The sequence below is a fragment of the Apaloderma vittatum genome, unplaced genomic scaffold (assembly GCF_000703405.1).
Source record: "Apaloderma vittatum isolate BGI_N311 unplaced genomic scaffold, ASM70340v1 scaffold32553, whole genome shotgun sequence".
NCBI classification, from domain to species: Eukaryota; Metazoa; Chordata; class Aves; order Trogoniformes; family Trogonidae; genus Apaloderma; species Apaloderma vittatum.
In genome coordinates, this window is record NW_009709347.1 from 1 (window position 1) to 20,170 (window position 20,170).

The 20,170-nt window shown below is 45.8% G+C and overlaps 2 protein-coding genes across 2 annotated transcripts in view; one reads left to right on the forward strand and one right to left on the reverse strand.

The window, feature by feature from the left end:
* Positions 1 to 4,884: 4,884 nt before the first annotated feature.
* Positions 4,885 to 12,103, forward strand: TACR2 (tachykinin receptor 2). The gene is made up of 5 exons (XM_009866890.1): positions 4,885 to 5,288; positions 8,182 to 8,376; positions 10,908 to 11,064; positions 11,177 to 11,373; positions 11,911 to 12,103. Exons 1-5 carry the CDS (start codon positions 4,885 to 4,887, stop codon positions 12,101 to 12,103), a joined length of 1,146 nt encoding a protein of 381 aa, XP_009865192.1.
* Positions 12,104 to 15,875: 3,772 nt separating this feature from the next.
* HK1 (hexokinase 1) overlaps positions 15,876 to 20,170 on the reverse strand; it is a 33,591-nt gene continuing 29,296 nt past the window's right edge. The window contains exons 16-18 of the mRNA XM_009866889.1: positions 19,217 to 19,372; positions 18,386 to 18,619; positions 15,876 to 17,700 (exon numbers count right to left, since the gene is read on the reverse strand). Of these exons, the coding sequence (XP_009865191.1) occupies positions 17,556 to 17,700; positions 18,386 to 18,619; positions 19,217 to 19,372 (535 nt within the window). The 3' untranslated portion in view covers positions 15,876 to 17,555. The remainder of the gene's footprint in view (positions 17,701 to 18,385; positions 18,620 to 19,216; positions 19,373 to 20,170) is intronic.

The window sequence follows — 20,170 nt, forward strand, 5'->3', positions numbered from 1 at the left end:
CACCCCTCTGCCCCCCCAAAACGGCAAGGGAACGAGTTACAGACTGGAAAGAAAACTAAACAGCTTTAATGGGACAATAATAGGACTGATAAGGGAATAACTAAAATAATGAACTCTGTACAAAGTCGGTAGGGAACGCGACTGTCCCCCGAGAGCAGTCCGCAGGGGCACAGAAGCTGGATTTTGGGAACACAGAATCACAATCAAAGGCAAAAGGTCTGACAGAGCCCTCCTTGGACACCGCCCACTGAAGAAGAGACCTTAACCCCTGTGATCCCTCACTTTATCCCGAATATGGCGTACGTGGAGTGCAATACCTTGTTGGTCACCTGTCCGGTCTGTTCCTCAACCGTTACCTCCCTTTTACTTCCCGACACCCCCAGCGTGGCACACAAGATCCAGCTGTGACCTCGGTCACTACAGGAGCAAGTGTCAGCCAGAGCCTTTTGCATCCCCAGCCCTGGCAGTCCCTGCAAACACGGGGCGGTGTCACTGCCAGCAGCCGGCACCGGCCGCACCAGCACGCTGCTGGCTTCAGTAAGTGCCGCCTCTCAGAAGAGGCCGAGCTGGAAAGTAAGAATCACTGAACAGAATTGAGTCTGTTTAGCTCAGACCAGGACACAGAGCTTTTACCTTTCATTATAACTCCCAGGCAATTGCACATGGAAAGAAAGTCCCATCCTGCAAATAACACCCCTCAAGCACCACACGGGAGAGGCACAGCGTTCATAACACCATGAAAACCCCGGCTGCACTTTCTGCCTATGCAGGCGTTTATCCACGTTCTGCTGCCCTGACAGTGGTGGGTCTCACAAACAATCATGGACTGCAAATGCCATTCATGCTGACAAAATTAAATAAGCCCTTTCAAGCCAGTAGCGCTGCACTCCTTCCCCCGAAAGGACTATTTTCCTCGGGGTGGAGGGGGAAAAAAAGTCTCATTCAAAAGGGCAGACAATTGTCACAGAGTTGGTTGTTGCATTCTGGCCCAGAACAGAGAGAGACAGCATTGAAAATCAGCATCTGGTATCAAGGAAGATGAAGTGCAGCAACATTATTTCTTAAGTTACCCAGCAAAGACACAGTGAAAAACCTCTGCGTTGTGTATGTAAAACTGCGTAAGTCACCCATGATTTTGTTAGATACATACAATAAACCAATAGTTGTTATCAAATAACAACTCTAATAAGACCTAAAAAATATTCCTGGATAATTCTATTATAGGAGGTGCCACTGCGTTTTCCACTTTGCTTCTGGGAAACACATAATCCAGTCCTGGTCCCTGCCAGCTCATCACCTCTTCCACTTCTGACAATAATACATAATACAATGCCCTAGAGCACTCATCTTCTAAAATATCAACAATTCCAGTTCTGAGACAAACTTACAAATATTCCTGACACTTACCAATGGTGTGCAGGCTGGAAATCGCATCACGCATCACGTAAGCACTGGGAATTAGAGTCTACCGCACATTCTTCATGTCTCATCATTTGCATCCAAACGTGTGCCCATCATGTTTTCTCCTTGGTTTTGTATTTACCCAAATTTACAGTTTTGGTTTGACTTTGCTAATACCTCATCCTGTCGTTTGTGCTCTGATTTCTGCAAATAAAATTTCAGGGCATGACTGGCTGGATGGGGAAGCTGATTAAATGAATGCCCATTTTCCTGAACTGAGCCAATATGTCAAAATGGGTTCTTGTTAATGAAACTGTGTGAAAATAACTAATCCCAGACTTTACCTAGACATATCTTGAGATATCTAAAAGTCAAGATTTCTGGGCATAATTGGTATAGTTTAACAGCAAACAGTGGTTTAAAGTAAGATGTTATGCATTGCTTGTGGTGCCGAGGGTCCTTCTGGGTTGCATGCCCTCCACCTGAGCCCGACACAGCACAGAACTGCAGTTTTCCAACCAAGAGTTTGGCTGTGGTCTGCAAAGAGTTTAACCCAGGGCTTTAGGAAACTTGTAGAAAAGGAAAGCAAACTCACAGCTAGCCCTGCACCAAGGCGTGCCAGAAAGTTCCTAAGCTTTTCAGATTTACGATCAGTGTTTTTGCTGCTCTCTTCCAGCCCAAGACTGGCTGATAGAGCTGTGGGCTGGCTGGGTGTTGCTCCACCCAAAGTGGATGCTCATGGTCCTTACTGCGTACTCTCAGAGCTCTTCCCTGGACAAGAGTCCTTCTTTCAAAGCAGAGTCCAACAGGCAATACAATTAAATCCTCTGCTGTCTGTATTGCCTTGAATTATTTTATCAAGACACAAAATGCAGCTTATTCAACCCCTCCTGACCTTACACATCTTCTGTTTCCATCTCGCACCCTTTGCTCAGGGATCGGTGACTCAGCACGGCAACGTTTGGCCTTGAACAATCCTGCCCACAATAAAAACAACAGTGAAAGCAGCCAAACCCCAAACCTCCTGCTCTCAAGATAGTCCCTTTCCCTGGTAAAAACTTGAAAAATCTTTGAAGAGGCATGTTTTGCCTGTAGTCCCAGGCAAGCATGACTTTCCCCAGGAATTTGGAGCCTGCCTTTGTGAAAAAGTCAAACAGGCCGATAGCACATGCTACGTCGCTGGCTGGGCTCCAGGACGATAACCTCGTCAAAGCACAACCAGCAAATGAATAAAAGGCGTGGGTGTGTAAATGAAAGCAAGTCCCTGCTGACTTACATGATGAAATGTGGCTGCTCTCCGATTACCACCCAAGTAACACATCAGGGACTGGGCAGGTGGAAACGTGGGCACCTCAACCATCTTCAAAGTCAATCGAGAGAAGGTATGGTTTGACCATTGACACATCAAAAACAACAGTCCTTTTTCTAAGCTCCTGCTTACATTCTGCTTTCAGTAACAAAGACTGAAAAGGCACTTTAGCTACACTCTCAGCTAAACATACAGAGGTTTTTGCCCGTGTCCTCCCTGGAATTTGAAGATATTTGAGCAAGCTGAAGGAAAAAGAAATTAAAAAAAAAAAATCTGAAGCACAGTATTAACTGTTGGATTCATATTGCAAATCATGAAAAGCCCTCCTGGACTGTATACAGAAAGTGGAAGGTCCATAAGCTGTTTAATGAGGTGTCAGTGGAAGACTTTCAAGAGCTTTGCAGGGCACGTGACAAGATAAATACAAGCATATTTTCACAGTTTCTGGGTGCTTTAAAGAGTTACAGTAGTTAGTTGATGGGTTAACTGAAGGCTGCCTCCAGAAATTAAAGCAGCAAAGAAAGGTGGAAGGGATCCTGAACCGATAAATACCACCCTGTTACCAGGGAGCCTGTCACAGCTGCAGCTGGAAAACCACTGCTCTCCCAGTGCCAGCACGCATGAGGGGAGGTTTTTCCCCTTTATGTTACTTTCTGAACCCTGAAAACAGGTTTTAATACCTGAAATACTTTCAGCTTCCAGCAGAGCAGGCACAAGCCAGCGCCAAGTACTCTTCGAAATCTCAGCCTCGACGTGTTGCTTACGTTTACGTCCTTCACTGCAAAGCCGAGGGCGAGCAAGAGCGCTGTGCTCTGAACAGAGACGGGAGTCAGGGGTTCCTCTTTCCTACCAGCACCAGGTACTCCTCTTCACATGCACAAGGTCAATAATTTTCTGTAAAACACACTGGAAAAGGGGTTGCAGCAGTCCAGAGCGGGGGTGCCTCTTGTTCAGCCCCTCAGCATTCCAGCGCAGCGGGGCTAGGAGCTGAGGCTCCTCTGGATGTGTCCATGATAGAGAGCAGCCCAAGCAGGATTTCTGGAGCTCCGGATGAGATCCTGGCTGCTAACATCCCACTGAAGCCTTATTACAAGTCCAAGCTCAGATCTGGCCTTCACAAATGCCTCTCTCCTGGCATTACTTGCCAGTGAGCCTTCAAGAAGCAGCAGGACATGTTGCTGGAATTTAAATGAATCATGTAAAATCTACTAACTATGTCTTTTTGAGTCTTATTATATAGGAAAGTTGGTAAAATCTGTTTTAAAACGGCAGATAAGCCTCCCAACAGTTGCAGAGAGCTAAAATTGCAGTGAATATATTTTGTTTCTTGCTACAAGAGCTCACAAGAAGCCAGGGAAGGTCCTGGAGATGAAGGGACTGCAGGACTGGTAAACCTGGCAAAGGAGCTACACCCTTGCATTTAAGCCTGTAAAAACCCCAAGACAGCGGCGTGCCCATTTCAGAGGTTATTTCAAAACGAACGGAGAAGAGGGGAATAAAAAGTTTCAAGTACCACTTCGCCACATTTCATTTGATGTCAAACTGGTTGTTTAGTTTTGCCTGCGAGAGACTCCACCCTCCTTGCAAAGCCCCCTTAAAACCTGTGCAGAATTTATCCCAGTAGAGCTCCCGCCTTGCGCTTAACGGTTACACAGGCAAATCAAAACAAATGTCCTCAGTCCCGCTGCAGAGGATTCAGATACCTGATGCCTTGGAAAGCCACTGCCCCGGAAAAAAAAAGGATTTCCACTTGGACTGAAGTGCTTTCTGGCTTGATACTTCCAATTGTATTTTCTTGGCCCTACAAACAATCTGAAGGAAGATATCACCTGTACTGACCTGGAAAACACCTTTGTCCTCATTTTTTCTTTATTTTCTTTCTCTTTTTAGAGGAAAAAAGAAACTCCTGGGGGAGAGTTGTTTTCCTGGTTTTGCTCTTCAAGCATAGGTTAAAATGCCAGGCAAGGAGGAGACCTTCAGTATCGCCCGTCAACTCTTGGAACTGCACTGCCTCACTCGGAAAACAGGATGAGAGGACATGAGACATCTCATCCGAATGTCTTTCTAACAGCCCTTAGTCATGTGCATGGGGATTCATAACACCAGCATCTACTGCAGGGAAATGAGCAGATGCCAGAAGATTTTATTTTATGCTTAGCTGAGAAAAAAAGAACATGAGCTCATTTTCCATTTTAAATGCTAGCAATAATTCACAGGCTTACTCCCTCGAGGACAGCAGCAATTGGACGGCAGTGACCCAGTTTACTCAGTCAGCGTGGCAAATTGCTTTGTGGGCTATCACCTATTCCTTCATCGTTATCACATCCATCGTGGGCAACGTCACCATCATCTGGATTATTCTTGCGCACAGGAGAATGAGGACTGCTACCAATTACTTTATCGTTAATCTGGCCCTTTCGGATTTGCTGATGTCTGCTTTCAACACCATCTTCAATTTTATCTACGCCAGCCACAACGTCTGGTATTTCGGTGAGGAATTCTGCAGGTTTCAGAACTGGTTCCCCATCACTGTGATGTTTGTGAGCATTTACTCCATGACAGCCGTGGCTGCGGAGAGGTAAGAGGCGAATGGAGAAGATTAAGGCCCAAAAAATTCACTGTAAGTTACACAAAAATTATTGCAATACTTTGTGCGATTGGCTCCCACCTACCATGTCCTTACGAACAAAGTGTGAGGAGTGCCAGGCAAAAGACTGTGGGGTTAGATGCTAGTTATGGCACGAGAGGCTCTTCTCTCTTATCCCTGGTGTGAATCACACTCGAATGTGTAACAAGTGGAAATGGCTGATATTTTACTGTTCCCGCATTACCAATCACAAATTTTTTCCTGGGCATCCTGCAAACTCTGCTATTTTGTTTTAAATCACGAGAAGGACCCCTCACTTGGAGAGAGCTGGAGCGATACGGATATGCTGCAAGGTGCTGAAAGCATCAGCACCCACAATCCCACTTGCGAGACCACCAGAAATAATGGGAATTAGATCAGAAATGGCAGAGTCTGCTCCAGTGGTTCACAAAAACGACTTACTCCAAGAGGGAGGAAAGTAATTACTGTGATTCTGTTTGTCTTCTGAGGTAATCTGGTATTTTCATAATACTCTCTTTCCATCTGCCAAGTCTCTTTTATTTGAGCTTAAATTTGCAGAGCCCAAATGTGTTTACAGGTCATTGTTAAATAGCGTGACACTGGTTTTCTTTTTACTAGAAAGCAGCCAAAAGGCCATGGGAATTTCCTCTCTTAACAGCAACAGCGTGTAAAAGAAGTAGAGGAGGTTAAGCTCCCTTCTAGACTCTCTGCCCTTCTTCCCTCCATCCTGCTTCCTCCACTCCCTGCCTGGCGCTGGGAACATCTGCACCTTCTCCATCCTGCATCCCTGCCACAACCGCACGGCGAAGGGCTTTGCCCTTTTCCTCCTTTATTGAGCCCTCCTGTCGGCTTTGCCATTTTCTTTTGGGTTTCCTCCCATTCCTTATCGGGCAACGGAGGGGCACTCCCAGCTCTCTCGGGAGCCACCCAAAGAGCATCGCTCCGTGAGTCATCAGGGTCACTTTTGTGACCTGGTTTGCTCAGGCAATCAAGCGACAGACGAGTCAAACCAGATAGAGAAACAAGCGGGAGGAAAGGATGGCTTTGCTTGTCTCGCAGACTGCAATGTTTGTGTGCTCAAGGACTTAACCAGAGGGGCGCTTTTTTTTGCCTTCCCATTCTTGCCAAAACCTGCACCACCAGAGCCAGGGTACGGCCATGGTCGCTGGAAGGATTGCTGACAGGGAGAAGCATGGCGCTGAGTGACGTGTTTGTGAGCCCGCAGTTGTCCAGATGAAAGCAAATCCCTATTTAGAAGCAACGGCAGCCCAGTTTTAGACTCCGATACCCTTCTGCTGTTCCTGGCCTTAAATCAAGGGTTGTTGGTAACTGCTATTTTATGCATGTGGTCTGCCAAAGAATTATTACTACTATTATTTTTTTAAATAAATCCATTTCCTTATGTCTCCCTACTGTCGTTCCCTGGTGACTTTTGGGGAAAGTACCTATACAGCCAAAACCTTTTTAGTCACGTGGCACAGTTCAGAGCGAAAACTTGGCACCTCACTGCAAACCATATTTAGCTATTTTTTGCTTAGCCTTAAAATAGACTCTGACACTGTCTCCTGGAAACTCATGGCTTCCATTTATTGTTATGAGAACTTGCATCTATGTGGGCTCCACTGTTTAACTTCAATAAAACAGTATCTTTTGAAGGGGTTTCTTGAGAAGTGACAGCTCTGTAAGTCATCTTTGTCTGCTGTGGAAAAGGGCTCGACATCGCGTTTTAAGATCTGTTTCACCGTCTCGAGCTGCTCTGTGCACCGGAGCAGCTGTTTCCGCAGCGCTCCAGGGAGAAACGTAGAACATCAGCTCAAGTTTCACACTCCAGTTAGCAAAGTCTCCCAAGGACCTTTTCGGAAAATGTACAGGAACATCCAAAAAAAAAATCAGCTTTGTTTTGTCTGCGTGGGGCGAGGACCAGAGAACGGGTGCCAGAAGTATGGTCCCAGCATCCCGGGACATCGCCAAGAGCAGGGGAGCACAGGATTATCCAAGAGACAGCACAGAAAGAGGGTCAAATTTTTTGCTCCGAAAACCAGGAGGTGATTGTCATTTTACGCTCTTATTTTGCTTTTGTAACAACCGTGACGAAGAGTATGGAAAGCGTGACCAGAAATGCATAATTGATTATGTTACTCATGATGATACCATGCGTTTCAACGCAGGGAACTTAAAACCAGAGCGTGCCCTGGGCTTGCGAGTAATCCAATAGTCAGATGTGCTGTGAGGGCTCCGAGCAGGTGTGGGACAAAAGGGTCAGCCTTTCCCTTCCACTGTAAGCACAAGTGCTCGAGCACTCACAGGCAGAGGTGGATGGCACAACAGTTTTCCATAGCTAAAAATCAGATACTCAAGACTCCAGACCGCTGTCGTGATAATACAGGGTGTTGGAAGAGATTGATGGAATTAGGGGGAAACAGTGTTTGAGGGGTTTTTTTTGGTAGACCAAGGAGAAAAAGGCACAGTATTAAACAGTGCATAACTCCAAACTAACACAAACTTCACAGCACAGAATTTCAGACCAAATGCATAAAGCAGTCAAAAAATTACTTTTAAAAAAGAGGAGGGACAAGAAAAAAACCCCAAAATTGAAGTGAGGGGAATACTTGTGAAGAACATATGCAGAAGACATAGATGACTGCTTCCATCCACATGGGTTTAATATATTCTGCTCTAAGATTTGCAGTCATTCTATTCAAAAAAAGGATTGAACTCCTCCTAATTATAGATAACCTGGAACCTATCAAAATGTCTCTATAAACAAAGCCCACTATACCGTCCTGGTGAGTTTTTACACTTGCTGTGTTTGTTATATAGTTTACCAACACAACTGTAAAAGCATTACCTATTTTTCTTGCAGGTACGTGGCAATAATTCATCCCTTCAAGCCCAGGCTCTCTGCTGGAAGCACCAGAGTCATCATAGCGATCATCTGGCTGGTGGCATTTGGGCTTGCCTTCCCGCAGTGCTTCTACGCCGAGATCATGACAGACAAGGGAACGACAAAATGCATCGTCGTCTGGCCCGATGACGTCGGATCCAAGCACCAGCTCACGTAAGAGAAACGACGAAACTCCCAATACGTGCTAAAAGCTAGCTGGGAAATTCACTTCATCTCCAAACCGTTGGCTGCAGGCAGCACTGGAGAGAGAGGGAAGGGGGGGAACAATAGCAGCAGGGGAAAATGGGTCTGGGGCAGCCTGTCTAAACTGAGTTTAAGTGGAAAAAGCTGCCAGGTAATAAAAAAAAAAAAAGATTAAAAAAAATCTAAAAAATTTAAAAATCATGGTTCAGGGCACAGAAGGGTGATGCACCATCCTCCTCTGTTTTGAAAACTGGTTATAAGATCTAGAAACCTTAGATATACAGAGCTCAGTGGATTTAAGAGGAACTAGTGCTGAAAGCCTCTAACCAAGTTCCAAGTATTTTGGTTTTTCTCCCTGCATCAAGAAGGAAGGAGCTGGGTATCTTTAATGCTGAGAATTAGCTAATTCTTACAGTCACAAGCTAATCAGCTAAAAATTATGCTGCTCTTTGTGGAGGGGATGGGAAAAAAAAAAAAAAGGAGTGTGTTTCAAACATCCTAAGGTTTTATAGACTGACTTATCTGGGCACACATCTGCGCTCCCAAAACTCACTGCAATTTCCTCCTGCTTTAAAGCAAGATTGTTCAGACAGATGAAACAAGCCACACCCCTCATTTAGGGGATCTGCTGTGATTAATCATTACGCAAAGCACGTGATACACCAAGCAGCTTCAGGAATTTATCAAGCAATATTTATGCAAAATAGTAATGGAAGGACTCCGGAAAAGGAACAAATCAATTAACAGAATGGAAGCAATTTCTCAAACCAAAACGAAATGCTAAACTCTCCATGTCCGTTCTTTACCGTGAACGCTTTTGCCCAGCTCCATGCACCAGGGATGTTTTTTCCTTCTCGGTCTTAATCTCTGGCAGAAAGCTAAATGCCTCCTATGGGTAGTTATTACCAAACTAACTAATTTTCACACGAATGAGTGCCAAGTTCTAGGAGCTTCATGAAAGTTTAGCCAAGCTACAACATATTCAAAGCACTGGTGGTCAGTTGTCCCCAGTCTCCTGAGTCACAGAAGTGCAAAATCAAGCTCACCTTGTCACTGATGGCTATTTAATTCAGATGAAAAGCGTGAGGTTTGTTTCTCCTGCATCCCTGGTTCGGGCAGGACCGCAACAAGAGGTTCCCAGCATGCTGACAAAACCTCTGCAGGTGGGAATGGCTGGTCCAGAACTCAGCAAAATAATGGGGCAGGTTCTCTCTGGGACCATCAGCTGAAGAGCAGCAGGATACATCATTCACCAGCTCACTCTCCCTGAGCAGCGTCAACTTTGCAAGAGGTCTCCTAGATAGCAGCACTCCCCAGAAATCATCCTGAGTGGTGGATCTGTTGGAACAGACCACAGAGAAAAAGGCAGGTGCAACCATTCACATGCTTATCCAAATACTGAGGAAAAGAAACACTAGGAAACCCAAAGAAATGGAGAACTGGGCTCCTCTGTTGACTGTGGGTCCTCCAAACCCTTTGTAGTTGAGTTAAACCAGCCTTCAAGATTTGTAGACTTCAGAATAGAGGAAAATCTTTTTCTGCAGGAAAAATGTCTATAGTTACGATAGAAACAAGTTTTGTTTTGTTTTGTTTTAAAAAAGCAATACACTACTGTGACTGCCAATGATGGAGAAATATTGGATATGAAGGGACTGAATTTGTACAAGTTTACCAAAACAGTCTTAACCACATAGAAATTTTTTTTGTCAGAGACAGGTTCATTTCGTAGCAAAAATACATGACTAAATGATGTCTTTTTTTGCTAGGTGCTCAAACTTAGGCTCCCATCCTCTCCTCCTCCTAGGACAGGACCTCCAAAAGGGCTTTGCTGTGTGCCACACTCAGTATATTAAGACCTTCCAAAGATGTACTGCCCTGAGGATGATTAGGAAAAGTGGAAAACAGGCAGGGACAAGCTCACCACGTTTTGCAAATAATTTCCCGCTCTGGTATTTGCAACCACTCTGAGAAGCAAATGCCACCGGGTGTCCCAGCACCCATTTCGACTAAGAAAAAGCTCATTTGCATCCAGCCTTTTGTGGTCATTGCCAGCAGCCTGAGCCAGAGCCCTCCCGCCTAATCCTGGATTTTTTACACTGTTTATGTCAATTTGACAGCTGCTGTAAGTGAGCGAGCAGGTCATTCCCTCCCCATAAATGGTGGGTTTGACTTAAAATAATCCCGCTCCAGCATGAGGGAAAACCAGTGGGACAGCAAAGTTCAGTGCAAGTTGCCACAGACTGTAACCCTCTGATAAAAGATAAATTATATTACTATGTCTTGAAAGAGCAGCGAGTCCAGTCCAAGGACTCATCATCCCAACTCGAGATAGAGAAGCTTTTGCTGTCTACAGAAGCCCCTGCAACAATGTCTGTAGGCAAAAATTCTGCTTCTTTATGCTTTAGGGCTGAAATTAATGGGAGCTAGATGTACATGTCTAAAAACCAATTTCCGAAAGGGCCCATACTGACTATGAAAACATGCTTGTTCTTCTTTTTCAGGTATCACATTGCAGTGATCATATTGATTTATTTACTGCCTTTAATGGTGATGTTTGTGGCATACAGCATTATAGGAATTACTCTGTGGAGCACTGCGGTTCCAGGTAACCACCTTAACAGAGTCCGCTACGAACACCATGTCAATGCCAAAAAAAAGGTCAGAAGGGAAACATAAAAAAAAAACAAAAAAAAAACCCAAAAAGCACCATTTCCCATTTGGTTCCATCACTCAGAGGCCCAGGAATAACACACTGGTTTTGTTTTCCTAGTTTGTGAAGACCATGGTGGTAGTTGTGATCATTTTCGCTGTCTGCTGGCTGCCCTATCACATATACTTCATCCTGGGGAGCTTCAAGGAAGATATCTACCAGCAGAAGTACATTCAGCAGGTTTACCTCGCCATCTTCCTCCTTGCCATGAGTTCTACGATGTACAATCCCATCATATACTGCTGTCTCAACCAAAAGTGAGTAGCAGGTGCAGAGAAAACAAAAACCTCAATGTGAAAAAGCACACTGGAGGCGAGCGAGCGGCTGGGGGAGCGCAACCCCGCGCATGCCAAGAGATGTCTCTGTTGCTCTGCGCTGAGAACAGGCTTGCTCTAGGGACGCTGCATTTAACATGCGTTTCTCTCGGAAAGGAGCTTCCTTATCTAGTTATCGGTGGCATTTTAAAAAGCTTCCCGTGGGCAAACACATATTTTCCTCGGATGCTCTGCTTCTCACAAATGCTGTCTATCAGCGTGGTCAGCACTGTCTACTTAGCACATCAAGCATCCTGCCACTTCACTGATCTTACATACTTACTGAAAATATAAGGACACCTTATCATAAACTCCTATTGCACTTCATTTATATATTTAGCTCTTCACCTCACTCCTTTGATTTCATTAGAAACTTCTTTCTGTGGTCACTCAGAAGCAGAACCAAGTCATGCATTTGTTCTTTCTCTATGCAATCACAAAGATCATTTCACCATTTAATTTCTTTTCTTGTGTTTACAGGTTTCGGTCTGGCTTCAAATTAGCCTTCTGGTGGTGTCCGTGCATAAAAGCAACTGAGAAAGACAAACTTAAACTTACATCCCCATCTCTTTACCGGACAACCCACAGGAAGTCAAGAACAAGTTTCAACACAGAAACTCAGTCGAATGAGAAAGAGAAGACATCATTTACCCTCACCCAGCTAACACTCTGATTTCCTCCTCCCCGTTCTGGCTCTGTCCTGATGCAGCATTTCAAGGCAGCAGACTGCAGAAGCCTGAGGCAGGGTCTTTTTTCCTGGAGCAACTGTTTCCTATGGGATGCAAGTTCAACCCTTCCTTACAACAACTTTAATACAGAAGAGAGATATTTTGCCCATGAGGTCAAAAAAGCAGCAGAGTAGACCTGCAGCAGTGCTAGTCAGCAGAATATCAATTATTCTCTTCCAGATAATCTCCTGGCTTTCTGTTTCACCAAGACATTGAAATCTGGATGGAGCAGAAGGGCTGGGGCGTATGTGGCACAGTTTGGACCGTCCCTCGGGGCTGTGTGGGCAGCTAAGCCCCATGGCTCGGTAGCCCCAAGGCGGGCAAGACCATGGAGCAAAGCTTGTTTATGACAAAGGCGAATATTAACACATGCAGATTTAAAAAAGCCTGCCCTGAAAATTTTCTGAATTCTTGAATTTTCACGCCTGCAATTTCAGCAACACCCTGCGCATCAGTTAAAAGTGAGAAACTGTTCCTTAAGGTGTCGTCTTTGCAGGGTTTTCTACAACCTTGTACCAAAATACATCATTTTCCTATTAAACCATGCCCAAGTGATTCCTTCAACTATCACATAGTTAATTGTGGTGTCTAATTTGGAGAAAGGCTCTCTGAAGAGTCAGTAGCCAGGTTTGGGGTGATCACTGGCTTGGAAAGGGCTCATGAGTCCATTCTGAATCAATCTCCTCTACCTCATAGAACAGAATCATAGAATAGTTTCAGCTGGAAGAGACCTTGAAGATCATCGAGCCCAGCCTCTGTCCCAGCCCTATCAACCTACTAAACTATGTCCCCAAGTGCAACATCCACCCATCTCTTAAACACTTCCAGGGACGGTGACTCAACTCCCTCCCTGGGCAGCCTGTTTCAATGGCTGACAGCCCTTTCAGTAAAGAAATTCTTCCTAATATCTAACCTGGACCTCTCCCGGCGCAATTTAAATCAATTTAAAACCTCCTCTCAGTCCTAACCACAGCCTGACCCATCACTGTCTTTTCCCAGACAGTCCCTTCACCTCCCCTTTCCAGACTTACCCCATATTTATCATCACTGTTCTTCTCTTCCTACATATGAAAACAAAGGCTGAAATACATCATCCTCAAAGTCTGAGGCACTATGTGCAGGCATGCAAAACAGGAGAAGCTGAAATATAAACATTTATATAAAAGTAACGTAGCATTGAATACCGGTGTGGTAAGCAGCACCTCAAAACCCCCACAACCTTTGAGGACAGGTTTGTGTATAGTCTCACAGAGCCATACCTTAGCACAGAAGAAGCTCCGACATGATCCAGTTGTGTGAAATATTCCACTCTGTGAAAGCAAAACTACAAAGCGTTGCCAGGCTTAAGTTTTACAAGTAAATTCAGAGAAAAGATTCGTGACTTGAACTGAAAGAGTACTCAAGGGATATGATTTTCCCAAGCCTGTTTCAATACAGGAACCCGTAGATACATCTCCCTTCTCTGCTTAATCTTCTTGACCTCCCTGGCTGCTGTGGAGAACAATTACGTTACACAGAGGCCCAACAAACTCGTCTCACTAATGGGACTTAAAAAGTCCGTTATTCTAAACCATTCCAGCAGGTAGTTTCTGTGGCACGCACAGAGCAGAGGGAGAGCAGTAAGAGGCATTTAAAGATGGCCACCACCAAGTCTTTTCTCTGAAGGGATTCAAAAGGATTCGGGAGGGCACACATCTCTGGGATCAGGCTAGAGGTTGCAAAGACTTTCGCTCCCCAGAAGGACACCTACACACAGTTTGCTATTCACATGCATAAGCTGTACCTCTCCTGGCCGACATGACTGTAAGGCCTGTAAACCCTTCAAATCCCCCCAGATCTCCAAGGCAGATCTTTTTTAGATCAAACAGGTCTCCCTTGAGCATCCCATCTTCCCCTTCATGTCCCACCACACCTTTAAAAGCCTGTGCTGGCAGTCCGTGACAGGCACTGACATCTTCTGACAGCTCACGGTTCTGGTTCAGGCGCAGAAAGCAGAGGATGATTTCTTCAGGTTGCAAACAAAACCTCTCCATGCCATGAAGGACCCATGTTGCAGATCCCAAGAAGCTTTTCCAGTACAAATAGCAGCAGTTAAGAAAGCAGAGATGCTCTGTGTCCTCGTTAGATACTGGAAGAAAAGGCATGCCAAGGCAGGCTACGTAATTTCTTCTGATATAGTGAGGTAGCAAGAACACCATGCTCCACAGTAAATACATGCAATTCTTCATATAAATATAGGCAAGATTAAATACCACGCAGCAGTAAAACACCTCCAGGTCAGCAATAATTCCCTCCTCTGCACAGTTACTAGTGCTTTACGCAGCAACGGAGTCCCTGCAGTCAGTAAAGGAAAACATTTGAAGAATCTAATTTTTACAGCAAAGGAACAAACAAAGAGCACAGAACGGGGTTCAGAAGTTCAGAAACACTTTATTTTGCCTTCTGCTATTTTCTTAAGAAAACAAAACAAAACAAAGTCTGCTTGTTTTAAAACCCATTCAAAAGGCTTCTGAGAGAACCCCCAGAGGAGTAAGGAGCGGATGACATTACAACAGTGGTATGCAAATGGTCTTTTCCCCAGGAAATATAAGATTTTTGTGTTCATATTGCAGTAATTACAGCTTAACAATTAAGAGAACTATGATTTTATTCACCAGGCCTAAAAGCTTTAAGTAAGACATCTCAGTCATTGCTTGGATAACATTGGAGACATTTCTTCAGACAGTTATAGCTCGTGATTCACATGGAACGGTTTCCTAGGGGTAAGTAGTCTGGAAATGGAAACCCCACCAGGTCTCCCTTTGGAAAAGAACTGCCGTTTCTTATCGAATACGTCACCTATGGTCCACAGTAGGAAAAGTCGCGCTGTTAGAAACACAAACTCACTCCCTATTTGTTATGAGCTGGATCCAATAAACAAAACGACCTAGGCCAGCATCTCCAAAAATTCACAGTCACCCTGAGACCAAGTTTAACTTCCACTTCTCATTCATCCTCTAGCCTGCACTGAGCCTAGCCCTCAGATGCTGAAGAGCTCCAAACCCAGGCCCCCAGGCACGGCTCACACCATCCCTACAGCACTGCCGACGGCAGGCATCAGATTTGCAAACCTCCAAGCAATTAAAATGCAACATGTCCCCCTGTGCCCAAAAAAGTTCCTCACCTTCTTCTGTCTCCTATCTGGGGTCATAGCTGCACGTCAAGGGTGTCAGAGACTATTCAAGCTGCAACGTAAGATGGATTATCAGAGAAGCACATCTTCACCGTAGGCAAAAGGGGTGCGGGGAGCTTGCGGACTTCGACACGCACCGTCACACGCCCGTGGGGATTGTAATGTATCCACCACTGTGTGTCTGGCCAAGCCTAATGCAGTCACGTTGGTTTTGGTGGAGCAGACTGAGGTTTCCCTGTGCCGCAGATCCCCCCATGTGAGACAGGGCATGAAGATGCCCCCAGACAAGCTACGTGCCCCCTAAGACTCGGGCACTGTCAGATCTGTGCCTCTGCTGAACTACGTTAGGAAACATGAGGCCTGGGGGACCCGGGTGAAATCCACCCTGTTTGAATTTGACCCCGAATGCCCGGGAATAAAAACACACACACAAAACGCAGGCACCACTGGGATTAGGTTGCAGCTCTCCCTACACAATAGCTCTTCCCAAAGCACTAAGCCACCAGCCAACAGCACCTCTTCCAGAAAGAACCACTAAACACCAGTTAACGCACATCAAACAAGTTTAATATTTTCACAAGTATCACGTAACACTAGTATCGGAGCTACTAGTGTGCAAAGTAAAAAGACTCTCTACCTTTGCAAAACCAGTTAGGCGTGCAATTTTTCAGGTAGACACACACTTAAAGCTGCAATGACTGTTTGTGACTCACGTTACTTTACAACATTCACTCACAGTGCACCATAATGCATACTGAAATGTTATCGATAGGTAGGGCAATCCAAATCTTAGGGGAGTGGAACAAGGACAAAGAGGAGTGGCCTGCAAGTTTCCATCTACTTTCTGCAGGAAAAGGCAGCAGGGAAAACCATGCAGACACCTCAAAATCATTTTTGGTAGAAGAGCGGGAATTAAGGATCATCGTGCGGTCTCCCTCTGCAGAAAGTGGCGTGACTTGCGAATGTTCTTCATTGTTTGCCTTCCTAACTGCTTCTCAATTTAAGTAACACAGCTGGTACGCAAATGTAATAATGGCATCGACTCAACAGAGGACAGGATACACCAAGTGTATGTATGATCTTTGCTGCTTAGTCCTTGGAATAAGCCGGGTCTGATTTTGGTTTTGAGGATCGTTTAGTTTACATGCCCGGGTCCTCAAAGGCGACATCAACATCAAGCCCTTCTATTCCCTTCTGATCACTAGCTCTGGCTGAGTGTTTGTGTTTTGAGTGGCTGCTTAACAGTATTAAAGATTAAAGCTCTGTGTGGAAGCGAATACCCATTTAAGGCGAGAGACGGAAGCACACGCATCCGAGTGACGCCGTCCAGCTGCAGATTCGGCAGAAGGGCAGCTGCAGCGCCCCGACCTAGACTAACAAGAAGAGATAGAAAATATTTGTTTATAAGAATTCCTGAACAGAAGAATACAACACTGCCCGCCTAAGGACCATAAATTGGTCAATTTCCCGGGTCTGGAGATTTGGATTACCCCAATCACCAACCGCTTTTGTTTTACTCTTTAGGGGTTTCTTGCCGAAACATGACAGATTTCGCCCAGTAACACGACACTATTCACAGAAGCAAATGGGAAATACCAGTGGAACCAGATCTGTGGGACGAAGGCGTTTACTTTTACCGTGACAAAACAGGCATCAAGGAAGCAAGTAAGTCGTGTTGTCAAGTCCCACTATAGAGTTACGTGCGTGCACAGTGCTGACACACCGCAATTTTTTCACAATCGCTTTAGACGAAACAACAGCAGGTAGATACGTGGGAGGGAACTGTTGCTTCCCCTTTGCTAAAAGCATCAACACCCAGATCTGGTGGTCAGCGTGCTGGCGGTGTGCTTAACAGGGATGCTGCAAAGAATACATTTGGTACGATGCAATGGTAGCTCTCAACGCACATCACTTGGGGGCAACTTCGTCTCGGACAACAATCGATTCCTGACAGCTGCAGAAATTATAGACTGATTTTTCCATGACCTACAGATGGGGAAGGTACCAACAAGGTGAATAAGAAACATGCAGATTGGGGTCCAGAAACAGGAGATATTATTAACAGCACACATTCTATCTTGTATCCTATTTTTTATGTCATTAGTTGTATTTTTTTTTTTCCCCGATAAAGCAGTGAGTTCTGGGTTTTTACCAGTTCTGACTACGCAGTCGCTGCTTTATGAGAAAGTGCTCACAAGACAGAATCGGGGCCAGGATTGTGGAGTTCAGTTCTGCTCAGCGTCGCGAAGCCTGCATCCCACCGCTGTGATGAGCGCTGCCCCTTTCCCACTGCCGTCCTCCGACAGCAGGAAGGTCACGTCGCAGTTGGGCGCCAGGTCTTTGACTGTTTGGTGCATGACCCTCGAAAAGCTGCGAAAGGAAACAACGGCAGCGGGTGAGGGAGGTCCCACGGCACCAGCAGAGCATAGCACTACCATGGGCCTCCACGGTGCTCCCCCTTTCACCAGGGAAAAAGAATAAAATGCTGGAAACTGAGGTGGGTTTGGAGACTGGGAGTTAAGGGAAGAAAAGCATTTGTATCCAAAATCCCTGCCTCTCTGTCTGCACGGGCTTAACCTGGAGTGCTAGTAGCACAGCAAAGGGGAGAGAAGAGACCATGTTGTCTCCTCCTCACCCACCTCCCTCTGTGCACACCAGAGATGGGCCCTAGTCCTCCTCTCCTCCTGATGCCAGCTCTTTCAGACTTGGCCTTGCCTGCTGTCGCTTCACAGCAGCCCATCCCTTCTGCAAACTGAACAGAACCATCCTCCACAGGAGGAAGCACTGCTCTGTCATTCATAGAAAAAGGATCCCTCCCTTGTTGTGCAGCTTCCAGCTCATGCGGCAAGCTGCATCTCCTTTGGTTTGTCCCAAGAATCATTTGCAAGTCCTCGTTGATCCTCTCCTTGCCCTGTTAGAAAGCCCTGACCAGCCCCGATTAGAACTTCCCTTACTAGCAAGTAAGAAAGACCAGTTTGCTGAGCCAAGAGAAAGGATATAAAAGCGACACGCTAGGGATTGCAGGCAAACAAACACTGACAGGGTGAATACTCACTGCGGATGTAGTTTGTACAGAGTCCCATCCACACCAACCGTTATCTCCAGGTGCTCTAACCCTCTGTTCTCCCTAATTTTATCTACAACCGCGGCCATTCCAGCGCCGCACAGCTGAGCCGCTCGCCTCGACACCGCTCCGCACACCGTCTTGACGATGATGCTGTCGTCACAGGTGCTGTTCAGCCCCAGCTGCTGGAGGATGGCTCGCACTTGCAGCAAGGCTAACCTGTCGCTGCAGAAGCGGAAGAGCACGGCGTCAAATCAGGCAAGCCACTGCCACACACCCCTGCTGCGCTGTTGGTGGCACCCGTGCACCCTCACTGGGCAGCAAGGGAAGCTCCATGTCCAGCTCTGCGTTGCCTCCCCTTCTCTTTTCTTACAAAATGGCATTTCCAGAAAACATTTTTAATGATTAGCTTGGATTTTTTCCCCCATAAAGACTCAACGGGCTTTGAAATTCCAGAGTCCAAGCAATAAAGACACAAAACTATCCAGTAAAGGAGTGTTCATTCAGCTAGTATTCATTCAGTTCCACAACTATAGCTAGACACAAAGGGCACAGGAAAATGGTTTGACTTTGCAGGGAGATAAAACGATATAGTAAGGGAATCCTTGACAGCCCTTTCCATGATTTAGCAGTGAGCATTGCTAGAAATTCAGATGATGGTGTAAAGAGTCCTTCTGTACATGTGCAGGCTCTTCCTGAAACCAAAATCAACTCTGGAGGACCAAGCAATGCTCTCCAGCTATCTCTCCCCTCCAGCAGTGTCACTAGGTGAGCATTACCCCACTACTTCCCTTGAAACAGCTTCCCGTGCCGTGTTCTTACCTCTCAATCTGAGAGAGGAACTTAGTTTCAAAGATATGTCTGGTCTTCAGCGTCTCTGAAATCTGGCCCCTGAACAGGAACCCCCGTTTGGTGAAGTCGATCAAAATATTGCGGACTATTTCCCCGAGGTACATCCCACTGATCATTTTCTCGTACCTGCAACAAAAGACAGCAGCACAGCTCAGAGGGACGCTGCTCATACTTGCAAAGGCAGCATTGCAGCTGTGTTATCGGCCAGCTGTCCTGCCTACACGCACTAGGGACATGAAATATGCAACCTGATTTACATGGGATGGCCATTTACTGAAAAAATTGGGCAAGAAAAAGCATGAAGGTTCAGTGGGAAGCCTTGCGAGCTCATCTAGAAACACTTCATCTATCCTCGCTACCATGTTTCCCTAGCAAGGCTGCTGCTAATGACAGCTGGTATTTCTCCCGGATGGAAGAAACAAAAACCTGTCGTCAGAGCGGACAACGGTGCCCAGATAAAAGCCAAATTTGTCGTGCATCTCCCAGTGACATCTTGTCTCCATGGCAGAGCGCTCTTGAAGCATGGCTGAGACCTTCAACAGAAAAAACTCTGTGGGTCCATGCAGTAAAATTACAGAAAACTAGCAAGCTGGGGGTCATAGGTTCACAGAATCACAGAACGGTCGGGGTTGGGAGGGACCTCAAAAGATCATCTAGTCCAGCCCCCCTGCCAGAGCAGGATCATCTACAGGAGGTCACACAGGAATGCATCCAGGAGGGTTTTGAATGTCTCCAGAGAAGGAGACTCCACAACCTCCCTGGGTAGCCTGTGCCAGGGCTCTGTCACCCTCACAGTGAAAAAGTTTTTTCTAATATTTTTGTGGAAACTCCAGTGTTCCAGCTGGTATCCATTGCCCCTTGCCCTGTCACTGGACATCACTAAGAAGAGCCTGGCTCCGTCCTCCTGACACTCATCCTTGACAT